Genomic DNA, 21,748 nt, shown 5'->3' with positions numbered 1-21,748 from the left:
TTCAAAAACATGCAAATGTGAGTAGATCAATAGGTACCGCTCCGGCGGGAAGGTAAAAGCGCTCCATGCAGTCATGCTGGCCACATGACCTTGGAGGTGTCTATGGACAACGCCGGCTCTTCGGCTTAGAAATGGAGATGAGCACCAACCCCCAGAGTGTGAGTAGAGCAATAGGTACGGCTCTGGCGGGAAGGTAACGGCGCTCCATGCAGTCATGCCAGCCACATGACCTTGGAGGTATCTATGGACAACGCTGGCTCTTCGGCTTAGAAATGGAGATGAGCACCAACCCCCAGAGTGTGAGTAGAGCAATAGATATGGCTCTGGCGGGAAGGTAACGGCGCTCCATGCAGTCATGCCAGTGGCCACATGACCTTGGAGGTGTCTATGGACAATGCTGGCTCTTTGGCTTAGAAATGGAGATGAGCATCAACCCCCAGAGTCGGTCACGACTGGACTTAACGTCAGGGAAAAACCTTTACCTTTAATAATAATAATAATAATAATAATCTGCATCATCCAAAAATACATCACACAGTCCTAAACACTTGGGAAGTGTTCGACTTGTGATTTTGTGATACAAAATCCAGCAAATACCGTATATACTCAAGTATAAGCCAACCCGAATATAAGCTGAGGCACCTCCATGGTCATTACCTGGCCTCTGTCCTAAACTTTAGACTTAAGGTTGACCTAAGTCTGAAATGACTTGAAGGCACACAAAAACAACAACCCTAATTTTGGACTGTTTCATCATAATCTGGTCCCCCAGCAGTCTGAGGAACTGTGAATCGGCCTTCCACTTAAAAAGTTTGAGGACCCCTGACCTAGAAGATCTAGATTTGTAGGTCCTCCTGCACAATTCTGTGACCAGGGGGTTAAATGAAGACAGTTCTTCATCCAGTGGAAGTTGGGATGGTGACAAGATAAAGTATGAATTTGTAATATTCTCCCATCCTTGTGTTACAGGCCCTCTTTCCCGAAGCCCTTTGTGTACACCGAAGCCCGGCGGGAGCGTTTCCAGAGAAGCAAGGTCCACCTGAAGATCCAGCAGTTCAAGCGCTTCATTGAGAATTACCGGCGGCACATCATCTGCGTGGTGATCTTCTCCGCCATCACCGTGGGCGTCTTTGTGGAGAGGGCATACTGTGAGTTACCCGCCTACTTAACGCCGCCGGCCCGCAAAGCGGGTCCCGAGAGCCAGAACTCCACATCCTCCAAGTGTGAGGAAGGAGGGACATCTGCCTCCCGAGGAGGCGGAAAGTGGCACGCACCACGGCAAGGGCCACGTATGTATCTGCTTGCAGCACAAACTAACCCCCGACTGAAAACCAGACTCACATCCCATCACTGGCTGCAAGTAGAGCTTATTAACTGCTAATTGAGGAAGTTTGTTCCCAAACTTCTTGCCCCTGCCTTTTTTATTACTTACTTTAGTAGCCGCTTTAGTGACTCAGACCACTAGTCATTGGGCTGTAGCTTTTAGTCCCCATGATATTGCTATAAAAGGAAGTTGAATAACCCCGCCATAACTCCAACCCCACCCTTTTTGGTGCATGGTTTCCCGCAACTCTTTCCAAATATGTATTGCTATTGTATAAACTTCTTTGTGCCCCTTTGAATTGCTTTATATTGTCCTGTGGTTTTTTTTATGGGACTAGCCAAAGGTTTGGAGGGCACGTACATTTGTTTACTATCTAATAGGCTTGTGCAAAAAAATTGGAAGTTTCGGAAATCGGAAGAAAATCTGAAGTTTTGTAAGTCAGAAGCCATATTTGAAGCGTTTGCGTGACCCACACCAAATATTTTAGAATTGAAACCTACCCCATACTTTTTCATTTTAGTTTTGAAAATCTCGGAAGGCTCCCAGAGTCAGTTTCATATTCAATGCAAGGCAAGGAAGCAAAGCAAAAACTACCTTAGTGCCTTGCCATTCCTCTGTGAAATTAATGCAACAGCGGACAAAAGAGGGAGTGGTGAATTTTGGGAACAGCACAGAACTCTGGGAAATGTAGTTTGGGAAGGGAATTCTCTGTGCCAGAGAATTCAAAAGGTCCTGCCCTAAACTACATTTCCCAGACTGCTTCAGCATCAGAAAGCACAGTGAGAGGTCTGTCCCTAAACCTTTTGAAAATTCGCCAAAAATCTGAGAATATGTGAAACATTCTGAAATTTGGTGCGTTAACAGTGTTAAATGTATTCTACCATTATAGCAAGTTTCACCACAATAGCTTTAACGCAGGGGCCCAGTTAAATAGTACAGTAGAGTCTCACTTATCCAACATAAACGGGCCGGCAGAACGTTGGATAAGTGAATATGTTGGATAATAAGGAGAGATTAAGAAAAAGCCTATTAAACATGAAAATAGGTTATGATTTTACAAATTAAGCACCAAAACATCATGTTATACAACATATTTGAACGAAAACGTAGTTCAATACACAGTAATGTTATGTTGTAATTACTGTATTTACAAATTTAGCACCAAAATATCATGATATATTGAAAACATTGACTACAAAAATGTGTTGGATAATCCAGAACGTTGGATAAGCGAGTGTTGGATAAGTGAGACTCTACTGTAGTTGCACATAATTAAATGACTATAATTGGGGAAACTTCAGGGGCTCCTATCTCACTCATTTTTAAAGCTATTGGGGTGAAACTTGCTACAATGGTAGAATACTTTTAACACTGTTAACCCACCAAATTTCAGAATGTTTCACATATTCTCAGATTTTTGGCGAATTTTCAAAAGTTTTAGGGACAGACCTCTCACTGTGCTTTCTAATGCTGACGCAGTGCTGAGCTGCTGAACTTCCAGACCGAAAGGTCCCAGGTTCAAATCCCAGGAGCAGAATGAGCGCCCGCTGTTAGCCCCAGCTCCTGCCAACCTAGCAGTTCGATAACATGCAAATGTGAGTAGATCAATAGGTACCGCTCCGGCGGGAAGGTAACGGCGCTCCATGCAGTCATGCCGGCCAAATGACCTTGGAGGTGTCTACGGACAACGCCGGCTCTTCAGCTTAGAAATGGAGATGAGCACCAACCCATAGTTGGTCACGACTGGACTTAACGTCAGGAGAAAACCATTACCTTTACTATAACAAAATAATAATGAAATTTTGTTACTTTTGTTATAGTAATGAAATTTTCACTAACACGTTAGAAACAAAACACCATTTGTAATGACTTTTGAATCATTTTATTAATGGATCGCACATCCCTACTAATTCAGCATGCAGAGCCCATGGGATCATAGCCAACGCCAGGCTATGCCATTCCGACCAATCCTGCTCTTTTCCTAGATTACGGCTTTGCGTCTCCACCTACGGGGATTGCGGACACAACCTTCGTTGGCATCCTCATCTCGCGCGGGGCGGGCGCCAGCATCTCCTTCATGTACTCCTTCATCCTGCTCACCATGTGCCGCAACCTCATCACTTTTCTGCGGGAAACCTTTTTCAACCGCTACATCCCCTTCGATTCTGCTGTGGATTTCCACCGTTGGATTGCAACCGGAGCTCTCATCTTCTCAGGTAGAGAGAGATGCTGTTACAAATGCATGCGTCGAAGTTGACTTCAGCATGAGAACATTGGGGGTGACATCAAAGATCTGAGTAGCATATAGCTTGGAAACATTCCTTCGCTGTACTACAAGTACCATCCAAAAATCCTGGAGGTTTCTGAAACGTATAGCCCAAAGATGTAGCAGACTTTGATTTCATCTTGCTCTCCTGACTACTTAGATGCATTCAGGGAAAGCAGTATCTGTTGAGCGAGTAGGCTTATTAACAAAAGACCCTCTTCATAAATGCACAGCAAAGTAACTTATTAGCAGCAGTGCGACCCAACACCAGGAGCCAAAAGTGATAAAAAGAACAAAAATATGCAGACCAATGTTATATCTTCCATATGAGGCTTTTCTTTATAGCAAAACTAGCTTGGGGACCTGGCTGTGCCCAAGTCATTTGGGAATGGTATTATTTGTCTTTCAATGTTATGTATTCTGTTTGGAGTAGGTGAACTACAATTCCCAGAATCGTGGCTCAATCCTCCCCAAACCCTGCCATTATTATAAGTTGGCCATTTTGGCCAAGTGTGGTCCAGATATGTCAAAGGAGCCCCCAGATGGCGTAGTGGACTAAGTGACTTGAAGGTTGGGTTGCTGACCTGAAAGCTGCCAGGTTCGAATCCCACCTGGGGAGAGTGCGGTTGAGCTCCCTCTATCAGCTCCAGCTCCATGCGGGGACATGAGAGAAGCCTCCCACAAGGATGGTAAAAAACATCAAAACATCCGGGCGTCCCCTGGGCAACGTCCTTGCAGACGGCCAATTCTCTCACTCCAGAAGCAACTCCGGTTGCTCCTGACACGAAAAAAAAATGTCATTGGCTGGTCATCGGCTGGCTGCAGTACTCTCTGGATGGGGGTGAACTACTACAACTCCCAGAGTCCCGGGGCAATTGTCCCGAAACATCTGTCAGTATCCACAGCAGGCAATATTCAGTCTGTGTGCCCAGTTTGGTCCAGATGCGTCATTGGCTGGGTTCAGTTGTCTTTGGATGCAGGTGAACTACAACTCCCAAAATCAAGGCCCCTTCCCACAAACCCCCTGAGGTATGTTCAGTTGGTCATGAGGCTTTTCTGTGTAAAGTTTGGTCCCGGTCCATTGTCGGTGGGGGTCACTGTTTCTCTGGATGCAGGTGAACTATAACTCCCTTTCCCCCAAACATGTCCAATATGCTGTATTGGTTATGGGGGCTCTGTGTGCCAAGTGTAGCCCTGTTCCATCATCGGTAGGGTTCGAAGTGCTCATCCATTGCAGGTGAACTATAAATCCCAGTACTTACTACTCCCAAATGTCTAGGCCAATTCCCCTCCAAACCCACCAGTATTCAAATCTGGGCATATCAGGTATGCATGGCAAGTGTGGTCCAGACCCATCATTGTTTGGGTTCATAGCGTTCTGGGTGTAAGTAAACTACAACTCCTCTACATTCCCCAGTAGGAGTCACAGGGCTCTGACTTGATGTAGGGTGAACTGCAACTTCCACAATGTGCAGTCAGTCCCTAAACTCCTCCAGTAAGTTTAGTTGTTGCTCTGTTCTGCTCTGTTTGTTCTGCAGACAGATTTAAAAGGGAAGGGCAGGAGGCGGGGTCATGCAAATTCCACACCAGTGGAGAACCCTGGGATGCCTGCCTGTGGTAGAAGGAAAAGCAAAATCTAGGATGAAATGATCTCCAAATGAAAGCATTCCTTTGGTGGGCTGTAGTGTTTGGGAAGGACATTGGCAGGGGTTGGGCTACATGTTCATGGCGCTCGCTGTAACCGTAATGTCAGTGGACGGGAGTGACTTGCTGGCTTCTCAGCACTGGGAACTATAGCCTGTTTGTGGAGGCTGGAGGCTGTATGTGTGAGTAGACACCCATGCCACATACACACATACAGGTTTTCACTTTTATTATGGATGGATTTAGATTAGATTAGATTAGAATTACATTAGATAATATGGTTGCACGATTTACAAAAACAAGGTTTCCATAACACCAATGAAGTTCTTTATACTCCCTTCTTTGCTTCCATGCTGAGCTTCTTTTTCATGCAGATAAACAGCTTCGCTCTCACAGAGCCTCCTCTCACACCGAACTTACATAGGAGCTTAACACAGGAGTTTTATGGGTGACTTATTACACACCCCAGCTCCTTTATAGCTCATGAATTTCCCTTAGTTGCTCAAGTGGAAATCATTGTTGTTCCAAGGAGTTTGAAATCACAATCAAAGCTTTATTTGTTGTAAATCCTTCTCTCTTTGCATCCCACAGTTCTGCACACTTTGGGCCACATTGTGAACGTCTACATCTTCTCCGTCACCCCTCTCAGTATCTTGTCCTGCCTCTTCACCAATGTCTTTGTAAATGATGGGTGAGTAGTGAGTGAGTAGTAAAATAAGAGCTTACAATGCAGTGGAGAGGGTTGAGTTGACCTCAGTTGAACAACCCAAATGGTTGGAGAAAGATACGAAGCTGAAACTGGACAATTTCAGAGCTAGGCTATCATGGTGACAATAGAAACTTTCTTTGATGGGTTTTAACATCGACACCCATTCTGTTTCTTTCCTTGATCAGAATGGCTTTACTTCCTGGTTCAGCTCCAAAGAAAAGGATAGGAAATGACCATCCACGCATGACCAGTACACATTTCTCTTAACTCCACTGGCAATTCCAAAAGCCTATGTGTATTTATTTTCTTCTAATGGTTTGCGCTGGAAACAATTATTATTTATTTATTTACAGCATTTATATTCCGCCCTTCTCACCCCGAAGGGGATTCAGGGCGGATCACATTACACATATAGGCAAACATTCAATGCCTTTTAACATAGAACAAAGACAAGACAAACATGGCTCCGAGCGGGCCTCGAACTCATGACCTCCTGGTCAGAGTGATTCATTGCAGTGATTCATTGCAGCTGCTCTCCAGCCTGCGCCACAGCCCGAGCCAATGCTTGTTGAACAAGAACAGTTTAGTCATTATCAGCCTCTGATAATTGAGACACTTCTCCTTAAGTAAATATGTTTTGTAAAAGATCTCCAGAAGAGTTTAAACAGGTTTATGGCAAGTAATTTGAGCTAAAGAGTGATAGGAATCCCCACTAAGAATGACAATGTCTATAGCAACACATTTGTTACAGCAGAATCAAAACTTTGAAGCTTAGTAAAAGTCTTACTCTGAGTGATATTAGTGTAGTTCCTACACAAGGAAATCCCCAGTTGTCATAATGGGAAGACCATTTGTCCATCGAGCCCAGTCCTGGCATTGACATTTGCAGGTTTCAGGAATAATTTTATCTAGTGTGATGGCAACCCCGAGCCTTTGTGAAAACTATAGTGTCTGGCTTTACTCGGGTACTATCTGTATACCTTCTGTTAAGATCAAGACCCTTAACATACAGAGGCACTTTAGGCAAGGTGAAAAGATAATAATAATAATAATAATAATAATAATAACTTTATTTTTATATCCCGCCCCATCTCCCCGGAGGGACTCAGAGCGGCTTACATGGGGCTATACCCAACAACAATACAATAACAGCAATAAAACAATAAAACAAAATCAACAATAAAACAATGTCACATCAATAAAAACATAACATCAATGAACAGTTATAAAAGTCAGCGCACAGCATAAAATGGTTAAAAACAGGGCTAAAAACACGAAGCTGGGCCCAGAGGAAAAACTTCAGCGTGGTAGAGGTAGTTACACAATTTAAAATCAATAATGAAATAATCAAAATGAGTTTACCGAAAACAAAATGAATAAAGGGTTAACTCCACCCGGGACTATTATAAAATAGCTTAGAACAATACATTAAAAAAGGAGATTTTGCTGGTTGCAGTCATCTCTCTGGAGTCCTTGAAAGTCTTCTGCCTCTGATGCAAAGCGGTGGTTTATAAGCTGGTGTTTATAAGCTGTCTCGACCTTCTTTCTTGTGAAGTTTAAGCTGGCCAAAAGCTTCTGTTGTCTCTGGGACTGGTGGTATATAAATACTGGCTGGAGAAGGCAGGGCCAAGACTTCACATCTAGAGATCTCTGTTTTCTGATGGTCCTCCATCCAAGTCATAACTAAGTCTAATCCTGCTCCCATGAGATCATGTGCGTTTAGGTTGGTCTGATCTTCCAGTCATGCCACTTTTTTTTTTCCTTTCCAGGTCACAATTTCCTCCCAAATATTATTGGTGGTTTTTTGAAACCGTCCCAGGTAAGATTCGATTGAGATCATGGTGTCACGGATGTGGTGGCCTTCCAGTACCTTGGTCCTCTACTCCACCATATCTTCCATCTGACTCGTTCTGTCTCTCATAGGCATGACTGGGGTGCTGCTGTTGGTCATCCTCGCCGTCATGTATGTCTTTGCGACTCACCACTTCAGGCGAATTAGCTTCCAGGGCTTCTGGATCACCCACCATCTTTACGTCCTTCTCTATATCCTGGTAACTTATTCCCAAACTCTCACTCTTAGCTGATATCACAAGGGTTGTTGGGATAGACCTTGGTAGAACCTGCCATGATTTCCTACATGGCACATTCAGTAATAAGAAACGCTCATGTCCTACAATTAGAATATTTGGTAAGTAAGTTCTCTATAACTCTCCATTTGCTCTGAGCATGGGAAGTGGGTTATATAATTGTAAAACTATTATTATCAGGGTTTTTAAAAATCAGGAAATGCAGAAGGGAGAGTTTCATGGAGTACTAAGGAACCATATGGGTAGGACTTAAAGGCTGTTATGCTCTCTTCCAACTCTATGATTCCATGATCTTGATGTGTCTTTGGTGACCTTTGGTTACATGTCTCCTAGGTCATCATGCATGGCAGCTATGCTCTGATTCAGCAGCCCCGCTTCCATATTTACTTCATTGTCCCAGCCCTTCTCTACGGAGGAGACAAGCTCCTCAGCTTGAGCCGGAAGAAAGTGGAAATCGGTGTGGTGAAGGCTGAACTCCTCCCATCAGGTATGCGCTTGGTTTCAACTTGTCTCTCTCTCCATTAAAGAGCCCAGGATATGTCGTCAACAGTATTGCAGCAGTTCCTAGGTTTTCTGGGCAGAAGCACCAGGATATTTCAGCCAGATGGGACATTCACACACACATACATTCAGTCTCTATACATACTTTACCATATTTTCTTCCTGCTCCTGGAGAAGAGATCCTCCCTTGGAGAAAGAGGCAGGTGACCAAACTGTGCATTCCTGCAATCTGCCACACTTTTGCAATGTAAGAAGGTCTCTTAAATAGCGTTTTCATACTGTTGTCGTTCAGGAGGTTGCAAATGACTGACGGCTTGGTTTTCCAACTAAAACATGCTGACTCCATCAGTTCCAGACAGACGTTTTTCTTCCTTAACAGATATTGGTTTTCCTTCTTAACGTAAGGAACCATTGTGTTGACTTCCTTAACTTAATGAGGCATTGCATTTGACCTTGTAAACATGTTGTTTTCAACCGCAGTTCAACATGTCAGCTGTTCTCATCAACACCTTTTAATCACAGTTCAGCAATTCATGAATTTTTCACCTCCTTTTGCCATTTTCCAGGACTCATTCTCAGAATGGTGTCTTCAACCTTCGCTAGAGCTTTGATACGAGGATTGAATGAAAAGTAATCCCTCCACCTTCGTTACTTGGCTTTGGATGGGAATATTTTAATAAATCAAACACAGAAATCATCCTTAGAATGTACTCTTTAACTACCACTATTCACTTTCCCACATAATCACCAGACAATTGGATACATTTCTGCCAACAATGAACGAGTTTTCTGAAGCCGTCATGGAAGAAGTCGACACTCTGTTTCCGCAACCAGCGTCTCACAGGACCCATTGTGCACAGATCTCTCAATAGCCAAGCAAAGCAATAATGTGACTCACACGTTCTTGTGTGAAATGCCGGTGATGTTTGAAATTTCTCTCTGAGTGATACGACGATCGTCCTTAATCAATCTGTCAACCTTTTGCTTGTGAAACTCGGTGATTGCTGTCACAGGACGTCCAACTCTTTGTAACGCAAGTCAGATGTTCCCACCTCAACATCTTTAAACTCACTCGCCCAACGACACACAGGACTCACATCAACAGAATCACCATAAACAGCTTGCATTCTCTGATGAATCTCCTTTGGGATGACACCTGCTGCCTGTCAAGAATTCAATGACTGCATGTTGCTTAAGTCGCATTGACTGACTGTCTGCACAGGGTTCCATACTTCGCACTTTAACAACACAACCGTTCAATGCTAAGGCTTCCCGCCAAATGGAACTGTCTGCACAGGGTTCCATACTTCACACTTTATCAACACAACCATTCAATGCTAAGGCTTCCCACCAAATGGAACTGTCTGCACAGGGTTCCATACTTCACACTTTATCAACACAACCATTCAATGCTAAGGCTTCCCGCCAAATGGAACTGTCTGCACAGGGTTCCATACTTCACACTTTATCAACACAACCATTCAATGCTAAGGCTTCCCGCCAAATGGAACTGTCTGCACAGGGTTCCATACTTCACACTTTATCAACACAACCATTCAATGCTAAGGCTTCCCACCAAATGGAACTGTCTGCACAGGGTTCCATACTTCGCACTTTAACAACACAACCGTTAAATGCTAAGGCTTCCCACCAAATGGAACTGTCTGCACAGGGTTCCATACTTCGCACTTTAACAACACAACCATTCAATGCTAAGGCTTCCCACCAAATGGAACTGTCTGCACAGGGTTCCATACTTCGCACTTTAACAACACAACCATTCAATGCTAAGGCTTCCCACCAAATGGAACTGTCTGCACAGGGTTCCATACTTCGCACTTTAACAACACAACCGTTCAATGCTAAGGCTTCCCACCAAATGGAACTGTCTGCGCAGGGTTCCATACTTCGCACTTTAACAACACAACCGTTCAATGCTAAGGCTTCCTGCCAAATGGAACTGTAGAGGAGAGTCTACTGAACAAGCCAGGACCTGCCGCAGACCAGGACTGCCATCTGTTGAGTTACGAAGGTGGAGGCATTACTTTTCATTCAACCCTCGTACAATTTCATTCAATCCATGTCACATTTATCACAGCCACATATACTGCCACCACCTCCATGAGTATCCCTATTTTACTACAATAATCACAGGATTGTGTTGTTCTGGGCTAGTTGTTTAGGACAGGAGGCCTTGTCCTTGAATGGCAGACATGTAAGAAATCCTGTCTCCCTGCCGCAGGTGTGACGAACCTTCAGTTCCAAAGGCCCCAGGACTTTGAATACAGGTCTGGGCAGTGGGTTCGGATTGCGTGCCTGTCCCTGGGGACCAACGAGTACCACCCCTTCACCCTGACCTCTGCCCCCCACGAGGACACCCTGAGCCTCCACATTCGGGCGGCTGGGCCCTGGACAACCCGCCTGCGAGAACTCTACTCCCCTGAAAGCATTGCGGAAATCGGCAAATATCCCAAGGTGAGGCTCTTTTGACTTTGGGCTCCCTGGCATGGGTGACTTTTTTTTTTTTAAATGACGCTACTCTTATCCATGAAAGTGTCAGCGGTTGTAGATATCAATACATAGAAGCTGTCCCACAGTTTCTGAACCAAAATATACCCTGCAGTATAATAAAGTGTCACTCGGATTTGTGTAACAAGTAACAGTAACTTTACTTCAGTTCAAAAGTTCAAATAGGGCAACAATATATGCAGCAGTCTTTCTAAATTCTTACAGAGAGAAGAGGGAATAAACAGTCCTTTCAAATAGTCTATATATAAGCGCTACATTTATATCCCACCTTTCTCACCCTGAAGAGGACTCAGGGCGCCTTACAAGTTATATATACAGTAATCCCTCACTACTTCACGATTCACTTTTTGCGGATTCGCTGTTTCATGGTTTTTCAATAAACTCTAAAAGACTATTATAAATCATAAAAAATTACAATTTACAACCTAAGGAAGGGAGGAAGAAGAAGCCAAAGGGAGAAAAAAGAAGCCCAAGTGGCAACGGGAGGAGAAGAAGGCGATTTACCAACACACAATTGGTTGATAAAGACTTAAAATAGTGTATAACTACTAAAATAATGTATAAATATTAAAATAAATATAGTGTCCCTACTTCACGGATTTTCACTTATTGCGGGTGGTCCTGGAACCTAACCCCCGCGATAAGCATTATGTATTATTATATTGTAATATATGACTATATTACAATATTATTAGTAATATTGCATGTAATATAAATATACAATTATAATAGTGTATTATTATTATTAAATATGCCTCATTTGCCTTAGAAATAATCAGGCTTCGGAGAGTTGGCAGCCATTTCCTTCCTGACTATTTCCAGTCAGCGTTCTCTTCACTCTCAGAGGTGAAAAATGGCAGTTAAAACTGTTTCAGCAGCAAGCCAGAGACAGTAGCCAATCGGAATGTTGGCTCCTAGCTGGTTCAGCCAATCAGCTGCCGACACATGCCTTTCTAGTCAACCCATTACATCAATGTGCTTTTTACAAATCCCCACAGAGAGTAAGGATTTCATGTGGATACATGGAAATGGTGGGCTCCACTGGATGAATGACTTCCAGTAGAAGCATACCATGAAACTGTAAAATAGCCTAGAGCTCTCCAGGTGAGGACCCATACTGGGCATTGCTAGATCCTCCAATGCAACTTCCAGCTGCTACATCTACATCCTTCTCATACTTCTTCTAAGTTGTGGACAGAAGTCATCTCAATGTGAATCACCCAACTCTGCCTTCTGAGCAAGAACATTTTCCTATCTCTTTGCAGCTCTACCTAGACGGGCCTTTTGGAGAAGGACACCAGGAATGGAACAAATTTGAGGTCTCGGTGCTTGTGGGAGGAGGCATTGGGGTGACACCCTTCGCAGCCATCCTCAAGGATCTTGTCTTCAAGGCTTCGGTTGGCTCCAGGATCCTGTGCAAGAAGGTGAGGCTAAAGATATTGAGATACAGGTGTTTTTCATGCACCTGTCCATCCAGGGACAACAAGCACTGAGCTGTCTAGTACAGGCATGGGCAAACTTTGGACTCCAACTCCCACAATTCCTAACAGCCTCAGGTACTTTCCTTTTCCACATGTTTGTGGATTTCATTGGCTTCTCTTTGTTGTCCGACGTGGTGGTTGTTAGAGTGAAATCCATAAGCATGTGGACAATTTCAACGGAAAAGAGGAAACCATCAATATGAACAAAATCTGGTTACTAGTATTTAAAAAAAACCTCTAAAATCAAATAAAGATCAACACTCAGAAAACAGGGGAAATCCAGACAGGAAAAAAAATCAGGGCTAGCTAACACCTCCCAACAAAGGATTCCCCCAAGGAGGACGCAGCCAGGCTTTGAAGCTGAAAGGCCATTCAATGCTAATCAAGATGGCCAACTGCAACATTCACACTTGCCTCAGACAAGAGTCCTTTCTCCCACCCTGGACTTTTCACAAATATGTAAACTCCACTTGCCTGGTTTCTAACAGACCTCACAACCTCCGAGGATGCCTGCCATAGATGTGGGCGAAATGTCAGGAGCGAATGCTTCTGGAACATGGCCATAAGCCCGGACAACTCACAGCAACCTTGAATAGTTTGTTCTTAAAGTAATAGAAAAATTGATTTTACTTACAGCCAAAGTTCCCCTACTATTTGTGTAATTTAAGCATCAGCAACTCTACAAGATCTCAGGCAATTTCCCATTACAGTTTGACTCTGTAATAATAATAATAATAATAATAATAATAATAATAATAATAATAATAATAATAATAATAATTAATAATATTAAATAATAATAATATTATTAAAATCCAGCATATCTATCTTGTTTGCTATGTAATAATAATAATAATAATAATAATAATAATAATAATAATAATAATAATAATAATAATAATAATAATGTTATTTGTATACCACCCTATCTCCTCAAGGGACTCAGGGCGGTTTCCAACATAGCAAGGAAACTATGCAACAAAACATAATACAATAAAGAACATAAGTACACAAAACATATCAATCAATTGCTCCCTTATTTATGAAAAACAACTTTCTGTGCACTCACAATCCTAATAGAGGAAACACACATGGAAGTGTTCTGTGTTATTATGTGTAATAAACAAAATTCATAGGCGGATGCAGATGTGAACTTGAACAAAGCAGTGGCTTGACAAGTGACAAGCTAAGATTGACATATTGTTCCATCTCTATTGAGACAAACATTGATGTTCTCAGGAAAGTTCTGGGAAATGTGTTCCGCATAGCAAACCTTGACCGTTTTGTACAGTGTTTTCCTTTCCCAGAAGACTTTCCAATGGGAATCTGAAACTCTGCCACTACACTCAGTTCTGAAGCAGTTGACGGAAAATTACAGATATTTCAAATAGACCAGTAATGGGGAATCTTTGACTGTCCAGTTCTTTGGGATCTTAGCTCCCACAATCCCTTAACATCACCAATACAGGTTATATCTGATGGAAAACAAAGTCCAAAACCATTCCAAGGAGTTATCCTCCTTAGAATAGACAATTCTGGGCCAAATGGACAAACAGGTGGACCTCGCATAAGGCAGCATCCTATGTTGAACTGTCTTGATGAGGACTATCATCCACAGGCAATTAGTCAGAGTCAAATGGATTAATTTAATTACACAATGCAATCTGCAAATAACTTCATTCCCTCTGGCATTTCATGCATGAACTTTGGGACATGTGTGACCAAGTAACACGAGACTGATTTAATGGCAAACGTTATGAATGTCTTAAGTCAGTAGGAGGAGGTTGTTGTTATTATTATTTTATTATGACACAGCAAACAAGATAGATATACTGGATTTCGTATCACAAAATTACAAGTCGAACACTTCCCAAGTGTCTAGGACTGTGTGATGTATTTTCGGATGATGCGTGCAGATCCCAGTTGGGTGGCCTTTTGCAGCTGGCAGATCGTAATTTTGTCAATGTCTATTGTTTCCAAATGCCGGCTGAGATCTTTTGGCACGGCACCCAATGTGCCCATCACCACCGGGACCACCTGCACTGGTTTCTGCCAGAGTCTTTGAAGTTCAGTCTTGAGGTCCTGATAGTGGCTGAGTTTTTCCTGTTGTTTTTCGTCAATGCAACTGTCACCTGGGATGGCGACATCAATGACCCAAACCTTTTTCTTTTCCACAACTGTGATGTCTGGTGTGTTGTATTCCAGAAGTTTTTCAGTCTGGATTCGGAAGTCCCAGAGTATCTTTGCGTGCTCATTTTCCAATACTTTTGCAGGTTTGTGATCCCACCAGTTCTTTGCTGCTGGGAGGTGGTGCTTGAGGCATAAGTTCCAATGAATCATTTGGGCCACATAGTTGTACCTCTGTTTGTAGTCTGTCTGTGCGATTTTCTTACAGCAGCTGAGGATATGATCAATGGTTTCGTCGGTTTCCTTGCACAATCTGCATTTTGGGTCATCAGCTGATTTTTCAATCTTGGCCTTAATTCAGAGTGGACCCCAGTGGGAGACAACCTGGAAAGCACAAATAGTGCTTTTATATCCTCCTTTTGTAAACATAGAAGAGGATAATTCTATGCAATGTGTCCTACTGTCATTCTGCTGCAGTTGCACTTTGCCGGCCTCTTGTGATATTAGCTATCTTGGGATAGCTAATACTCCTTGGAGTGTACTAAGGTGTTGCAAGGGCCTCTGGAAATGACCTTATCCTTTTTTCCCCCCTCCCAGATCTATTTCATTTGGGTGACCCGGACACAGCGGCAGTTTGAGTGGATGGCTGACATCATCCGCGAGGTGGAAGAGAACGATAAAGGCGATCTGGTCTCTGTGCATATTTACATCACACAGTTGGCTGAGAAATTTGACCTGCGGACCACGATGCTGGTAAGACCCACTTCTAGAAAACTCAGGAAAACCTGTTTCTCTCACTCCCTGTTGACTGCTGCCTTCCCTCTTTCTTTTAGAATCATAGAATAATAGAGTTGGAAGTGACCACATGGGCCATCTAGTCCAACCCCCTTCCATACAGGAAAAGCACAATCAAAGCACCCCTGATAGATAGCCATCCAGCCTCTGTTTAAAACAGTAGTTCGCAACCTGTGGGTCCCCAGATCTTTTGGCCTTCAACTCCTGGGAGTTGTAGGGCAAAACACTTGGGGACCCACAGGTTGAGAACCACTGTTTTAAAAGCTTCCAAAGAAGGAGCTTCCACCACACTCCAAGGCAGAAAGTTCCACCGTCTTCTGGAGTATTAGCTCTTCCTCCTAATTTGGTGTCATCTGCAAAGTTGATAGGCATGTCCTCTAAACCTTCATCCAAGTCATTAATATAGATGTTGAACAGAACTGGGACCAGGACCAAACCCTGCAGTACTCCACTAGTCACTTCTTTCCAAGGTGAAGTGGAAGTATTGTGAAGAATCACCTTTGGGTTCGGTCTCTTAACCAATTCCAGATCCACCTGATAGTAGCATTGCCTAGTCCATATTTGACTAGGAAGAAGAACATTTTATTGATTAGCCCTTAGGCCATATCAAAGTACCAAGCCAAACAACCAGGCTCGAAAAGACCTGGTTACATTCTATACAAATCTATATATATATAAAAGAGTGATGGCATCACGGCGACCCACAAAACAACAAAACTACAGGCCCCCCAACCTCGAAATTTGACAACACAACCCATTATCCATGCCTCTAGGTTGATACAACAAAAAGAAAAGAAAAATAAAGTCCTAATTAGAGAGAGAGGAATAATTGCTTTTATCCAATTGCTGCCAGTTAGAAGGCTAAGCTCCTCCAACTTGGTCTCCTAGCAACCCAATAAAAAATAATAAAAAACACTAAAAATAATTTAAAACACTAAAAATTAATACAATAAAATAATAAAATATAATAAATAAAAAGATAACTTACAATAAAATTAATTAAAAAATACAAATAACGTCAAATAAAAATTACACAACAATTTTTAACCAATACCACCACCACTTTGCCACAGCAACGCATGGCCGGGCACAGCTAGTATTAAATAAAACACTTGTATCCATACAATAAATAAATATAATAAAACTGGGTGTGTACATCATATGTCAGTGTCACCCCTACAGTTTACCCCTATCAGCCCCACATATGTGGATGTTATTTTTGGATCTTGACCGTACATAAAGTACGCTGTTCTGATGTGCGATTCCCAGTGCATTGTCCGTTTGATATATGGACCAAGAAACAAATCTCTCACCTTCTGATACAATTTACAGTCAAATAATATATGTGCTAGATTTGACTAGATTTGTCGAAGGCTTTACCAAAATCAAGATACGCTCCATCCACAGCATTCCCTGCATCTACCAAGCTTGTAACTCTATCAAAAACAGAGATAAGATTAGTCTGGCATGGCTTGTTTTTGCTAAATCCGTGTTGACTTTCATTAATCAGAGCATTCCCTTCTAAGTGATTGCAGACTGCCTCCTTGATGATCTGCTCTGGAATCTTTCCTGGTATTGAAGTCCGGCTTTCTTTCTTTCTTTTCGTTCTAGTACATTTGCGAGCGGCACTTCCAGAGGGTCCTCAACCGGAGCTTGTTCACAGGCCTTCGCTCCATCACCCACTTTGGGCGGCCACCGTTTTTCCCGTTCTTCTGCTCCTTGCAAGAGGTCCATCCTGAGGTCAGTTCCAGTAGTGGGCTAAGGGTTTTCATGAGGAACTAGAATGTTGCAGAAGCATTTTCTCCTGACATTTCTCCCACATCCATAGCAGGCATCCTCAGAGGTTGTGAGGTCTGTTGGAAACTAAGCAAGTGGGGTTTATATATCTGTGGAATAATGTCCAGGATGTCTGTTTGAGGCAAGTGTGAATGTTGCCATTGGCCAATTTGATTAGCACTGAATGGCCTTTCAGCTTCAAAGCCTGGCTGCTTCCTGCCTAGGGGAATCCTTTGTTGGGAGGTGTTAGCTGGCCCTGATTGTCTGGAATTCCCCTGTCTTTGAGTGCTTTTCTTTATTTACTGTCCTGTTTTTAGAGTTTTTAAAATACTGGTAGCCAGATTTTGTTCATTTTCGTGGTTTCCTCCTTTTTGTTGAAATTGTCCACGTGCTTATTTATTTATTTACTGTACTTATATCCCGCCCTTCTCACCCACAAACAGGGACTTAGGGCGGCTTACAAACTATGGCAGTAATATAAATATCAATTAAAACAGTCCTTCAGACAATTAAAACATTTCAAAGGTATCAAAGGTCTAGCACCAACTGAGCTTTGTAAACATTGTGGATTTCAATGGCTTCTCTGTATAGTCTGACATGGTAGTTGTTAGAGTGCTTTAAAATGGGGCCAAGCTTTGAAGCTGCAAGGCCATTCAATGCTAATCAAGGCAGCCAATTGCACCATTCATAATTGCCTCAAACAGACAAGAGTCCTTTCTCCCCTCCTAGACATTATTCCACAGATATATAGATGCTTTAAACTGTTCTTCAAAGCAGCCAGGCTTTGAAGCTGCTAGGCCATTCAGTGCTAATCAAGGTGGCCAATTGCAGCAATCACACTTGCCTCAAACAGACAAGAGTTCTTTCTCCCACGCTGGACATCATTTCACAGATATATAAACCCCACTTATCTAGTTTCCAACAGACCTCCCAACCTCTGAGGATGCCTGGCATAGATGTGGGTGAAACATAAGGAGAGAATGCTTCCGGATCATGGCCGTACAGCCCAGAAAACTCACAGCAACCAAGAAAGGGAGAAATAGGTGGGAGGCAACAAACTGAGGTTGTGCTGGATTTTACAAACATATTCAAGTTGTGGGACTTGAGGTGTTTATTCTAGATGAGCTTCCCTGGTGATTTCCGCCTGGGCATCATATGAAAAATTAACAGCTGCCATGATGGACTGTTTCTACAGAATTGCACGTAATGATACTTGCAAAACGTGGTCATGGGAATCCAAACACAGTTGCCTAGCTCGATAACAAACATTGCAGGTCCATCTTGTGTTTGCATAGATTCCAGATTTGCATGCTAAGGCTCCAATCTTGCACACGATAGAGTTTATTTCAAGTATCGGTATTTTATAAACTTCTTTAAAAAGCTTCACAGCTGGGAATAGTTGGGATTTTCTCTAGGGGTCTTGCTATGGGGACATATCCCGATAACATCCCAATCCCATCTGCTTTCCATCATGAACTGGATGGTCCCAGCACGGGGATTTTGGTCATTGCAAAGGAAGGAACTTCCGCAAGACCAAACCAAAACACGCACAGGTGTGCTTGCATTTCGATGTACCATGAACGGGAAATGGTCCAGATTGTAAAATTTGACCTTGGTTAGGGCGACAGTTTTATTGTGTTTACCTTTCGCCTCTAAAGTCCTTTTGTTTGCTTCCAGGTGAAGAAGATAGGCGTCTTCAGTTGTGGTCCGCCAGGCATGACCAAGAACGTGGAGAAGGCTTGCCAGAAGATCAATAAGCGCGATCAGACCTATTTTATTCATCATTATGAGAACTTTTAACTCTTTTCCCAAGCTCCGATGAATTCCCAAGAGGCTGGTTCAAAGGGGGCTGTTTGCTATATATATTCTTCATCTCACAAGACTGGAGGAACTGGTATTGGGCCAGGCTGGAATGGACTGCAAACTCTGCATTCACATTTGTAGATCCTAGAAAAGCTCGCTAAATTAGTCAGAATTAGTCCTTTCTCCCACCCTGGAAACCCCACTTGCCTAGTTTCTAACAGACCTCACAACCTCTGAGGATGCCTGCCATAGATGTGGGCGAAACGTCAGGAGAGAATGCTTCCGGAACATGGCCATGCAGCCCGGAACATTCACAGCAACCCACCAATAAATTATATTCAGAGTTTGTTCTTGGAAGACGATGAATAGATGGCTTTTTGATGAAAGCAGGGATCAAAACATGTTCTTACTGGACTCAACTGGTTTCTGAGACTGGACTTGGCAGCATTTAATCTGTATATCTACTTTGAATTGGATAATATGAGTCTACACAGCCAAATAATAAATAATAATACACTTTATTTGTATCCCGCCCATTTCTCTGATAGGAGCCTCCAGTGGCCTAGGGGATAAAAGCCTCGTGACTTGAAGGTTGGGTTGCTGACCTGAAGGCTGCCAGGTTTGAATCCCACCCGGGGAGAGTGCGGATGAGCTCCCTCTATCAGCTCCAGCTCCATGCGGGGACATGAGAGAAGCCTCCCACAAAACATCAAAAACATCCGGGCGTCCCCTGGGCAACGTCCTTGCAGACAGCCAATTCTCTCACTCCAGAAGCAACTCCAGTTGCTCCTGACACGAAAAAAAATCTGTATACCTCTGCTTCAAAGACTTCTTAACTTTGTATTTTTTGTTCATCTCTTAACCCAGTTTGTACTTTGTTTCAGCTGTATTTTTGGATAGTATTGTATTAAAGATAATCATTGAAACTAAAGATTTGTGTGTATTTGTACCACTTTGTCAAGATCTGCGGGACCAATTAAACAACACTGAAACCATAATCTCAATGGTTTAAAACAGTTTGCAAAATGGTATGTTTGTTATAGCTATAACGCAGCATATTTTGGATCAAACCCAACACATATCCATTTCTAGAACTTCCACCCATCTCACAAACTGCTTATTGGGGGTGTGCAAAGCTTCGGACCTCCGTTTCGTAATTTGGAGATTCATACGATTTTTGATCATTCTGTTTCTTTCTGTCTCTTCGTATCTCCGTCTCTAACCTTCCTCTGTTGACGTTATAGTTAGTGGCAGCAGCAATCCCTACTTTACTATCTCCTCGGGTGAATGATTTCACCACGAACCATGGCCACAATAACTGGGAGGTAATTTAATCGCGCTATCTTCTGAATCACTCTGAGTCTTGGAAATAATGAATGGTTCTTTCAGTTGGGTGTATCATAGATCCGATGGCTCGATTTATTATTCCAAGGAACCAAAGAAGAAACAGGTTTTATAAAGTAGTATGCTTCACGACGCACGTTCTCCTTGGTGAACATTAAGATGATGTGCTCCATGGCTCATGAAACCTAGAAGGCATTTTTATTAAATATGTTCTAGAAAGTGAAAAAGGAAAACAATACAACCTTGTTGGTCAGGAATTTTGGATACGACATCTGTTTAATGGTTGACTTATAAATCTTACGGTAAAGGAAAGGATACTTGTTCGGGCCTTGGTGGTGGGGTTATGTGTTTGTAAAATGTTCATTGTTTTGTGTTTTGTTTCACTGTAAGTTGTTAATGTATTTAAATAAAAATTAATTATTAAAAAACGAAACCTAGAATGCATCTTGTAATGAAGTACGAATTTTGGTTTACAGATGTTATGTTTAATTGTGTGTTTATGTTTTAAAAAGGTAAGTATTACAGTTATTGCATCTCAGCACTCAGAGGCTGGCTGCCATGGAGAAGTAGGCGGAGCCAACTGCCGTTTAGTTGAAGAAAGTGCAGAGTTTAAAAAAGAAAGTCAGTCTGTGCTCTGATGAGGCACAGGGAAGATTGATTCTAGGTTGATGGGATCAAGGAGACTCAATTGTTCATTTTGAGTCGGTTTTAAATAAGTTTGGTGACTTATTTAATGTAGTCTGTGTCCTGGTAAGGCACAGAGAATCTGTGATAGTATATCACAGGGGTGACTGTGGTTTGAAGTCACTGGATAGTCCAAGTTTCAGACTTTGGGAACCAATCCCAGCTGGACTCACAGAGATCCATTGAAGTAACAGAAAGGAGCAGAGGAATAGGTTTTAACTACTTTAAGTAAAAGAAGTGATTCTTTATAGAGTTTGATTCATCTCATTCTAGTATTGTAACTGTTAATAAGAATACCTCTAAGTGAGAAACAACATTGTAACCACTAAGCTCTGTGCCTGAATAAACTTGTTATTGTTCTTCCAACATCCAAACCTCTGTCGCATATATTCTAACCCAAGTTACGCTACCATCTAAAGTGAATAAGAAGAAGAAAGGAAAAACACAGGAAAAGGTCTCCTCCCTGCGTATTTGGTGGTTGCATCTTTCCAAATTGGTGGCAGTCGTTATTAGTTCTTCACACATCTACACTGTAGAACTGCTGAAGTTTGACATCACTAAAAATAGAAAAATAGAGTTGGAAGAGAACACAAGGCACATCCAGTCCAGCCGCTGTGGCTCAATGGAAAGGAATCATGGGAGTTGTTGTTTTGCGAGGACTTTAGCCTCCTTTGCCAA

At 42.5% G+C, this 21,748-nt stretch overlaps 1 protein-coding gene across 1 annotated transcript in view; it reads left to right on the top strand.

Moving 5' to 3' along the window:
* Positions 1 to 21,305, top strand: part of duox2 (dual oxidase 2) — a 79,819-nt gene extending 58,514 nt beyond the window's left edge. Inside the window, exons 24-34 of the mRNA XM_062963216.1 lie at positions 970 to 1,148; positions 3,310 to 3,540; positions 5,826 to 5,925; positions 7,713 to 7,762; positions 7,867 to 7,994; positions 8,364 to 8,517; positions 10,774 to 11,006; positions 12,326 to 12,484; positions 15,266 to 15,421; positions 17,075 to 17,203; positions 18,917 to 21,305. Of these exons, the coding sequence (XP_062819286.1) occupies positions 970 to 1,148; positions 3,310 to 3,540; positions 5,826 to 5,925; positions 7,713 to 7,762; positions 7,867 to 7,994; positions 8,364 to 8,517; positions 10,774 to 11,006; positions 12,326 to 12,484; positions 15,266 to 15,421; positions 17,075 to 17,203; positions 18,917 to 19,039 (1,642 nt within the window). The 3' untranslated portion in view covers positions 19,040 to 21,305. The remainder of the gene's footprint in view (positions 1 to 969; positions 1,149 to 3,309; positions 3,541 to 5,825; positions 5,926 to 7,712; positions 7,763 to 7,866; positions 7,995 to 8,363; positions 8,518 to 10,773; positions 11,007 to 12,325; positions 12,485 to 15,265; positions 15,422 to 17,074; positions 17,204 to 18,916) is intronic.
* The last annotated feature ends 443 nt before the right edge of the window (positions 21,306 to 21,748 follow it).

This window comes from Anolis carolinensis, unplaced genomic scaffold, assembly GCF_035594765.1.
Source record: "Anolis carolinensis isolate JA03-04 unplaced genomic scaffold, rAnoCar3.1.pri scaffold_11, whole genome shotgun sequence".
Lineage (NCBI taxonomy): Eukaryota > Metazoa > Chordata > Lepidosauria > Squamata > Dactyloidae > Anolis > Anolis carolinensis.
This window is presented reverse-complemented; position numbering and strand designations above follow the sequence as displayed.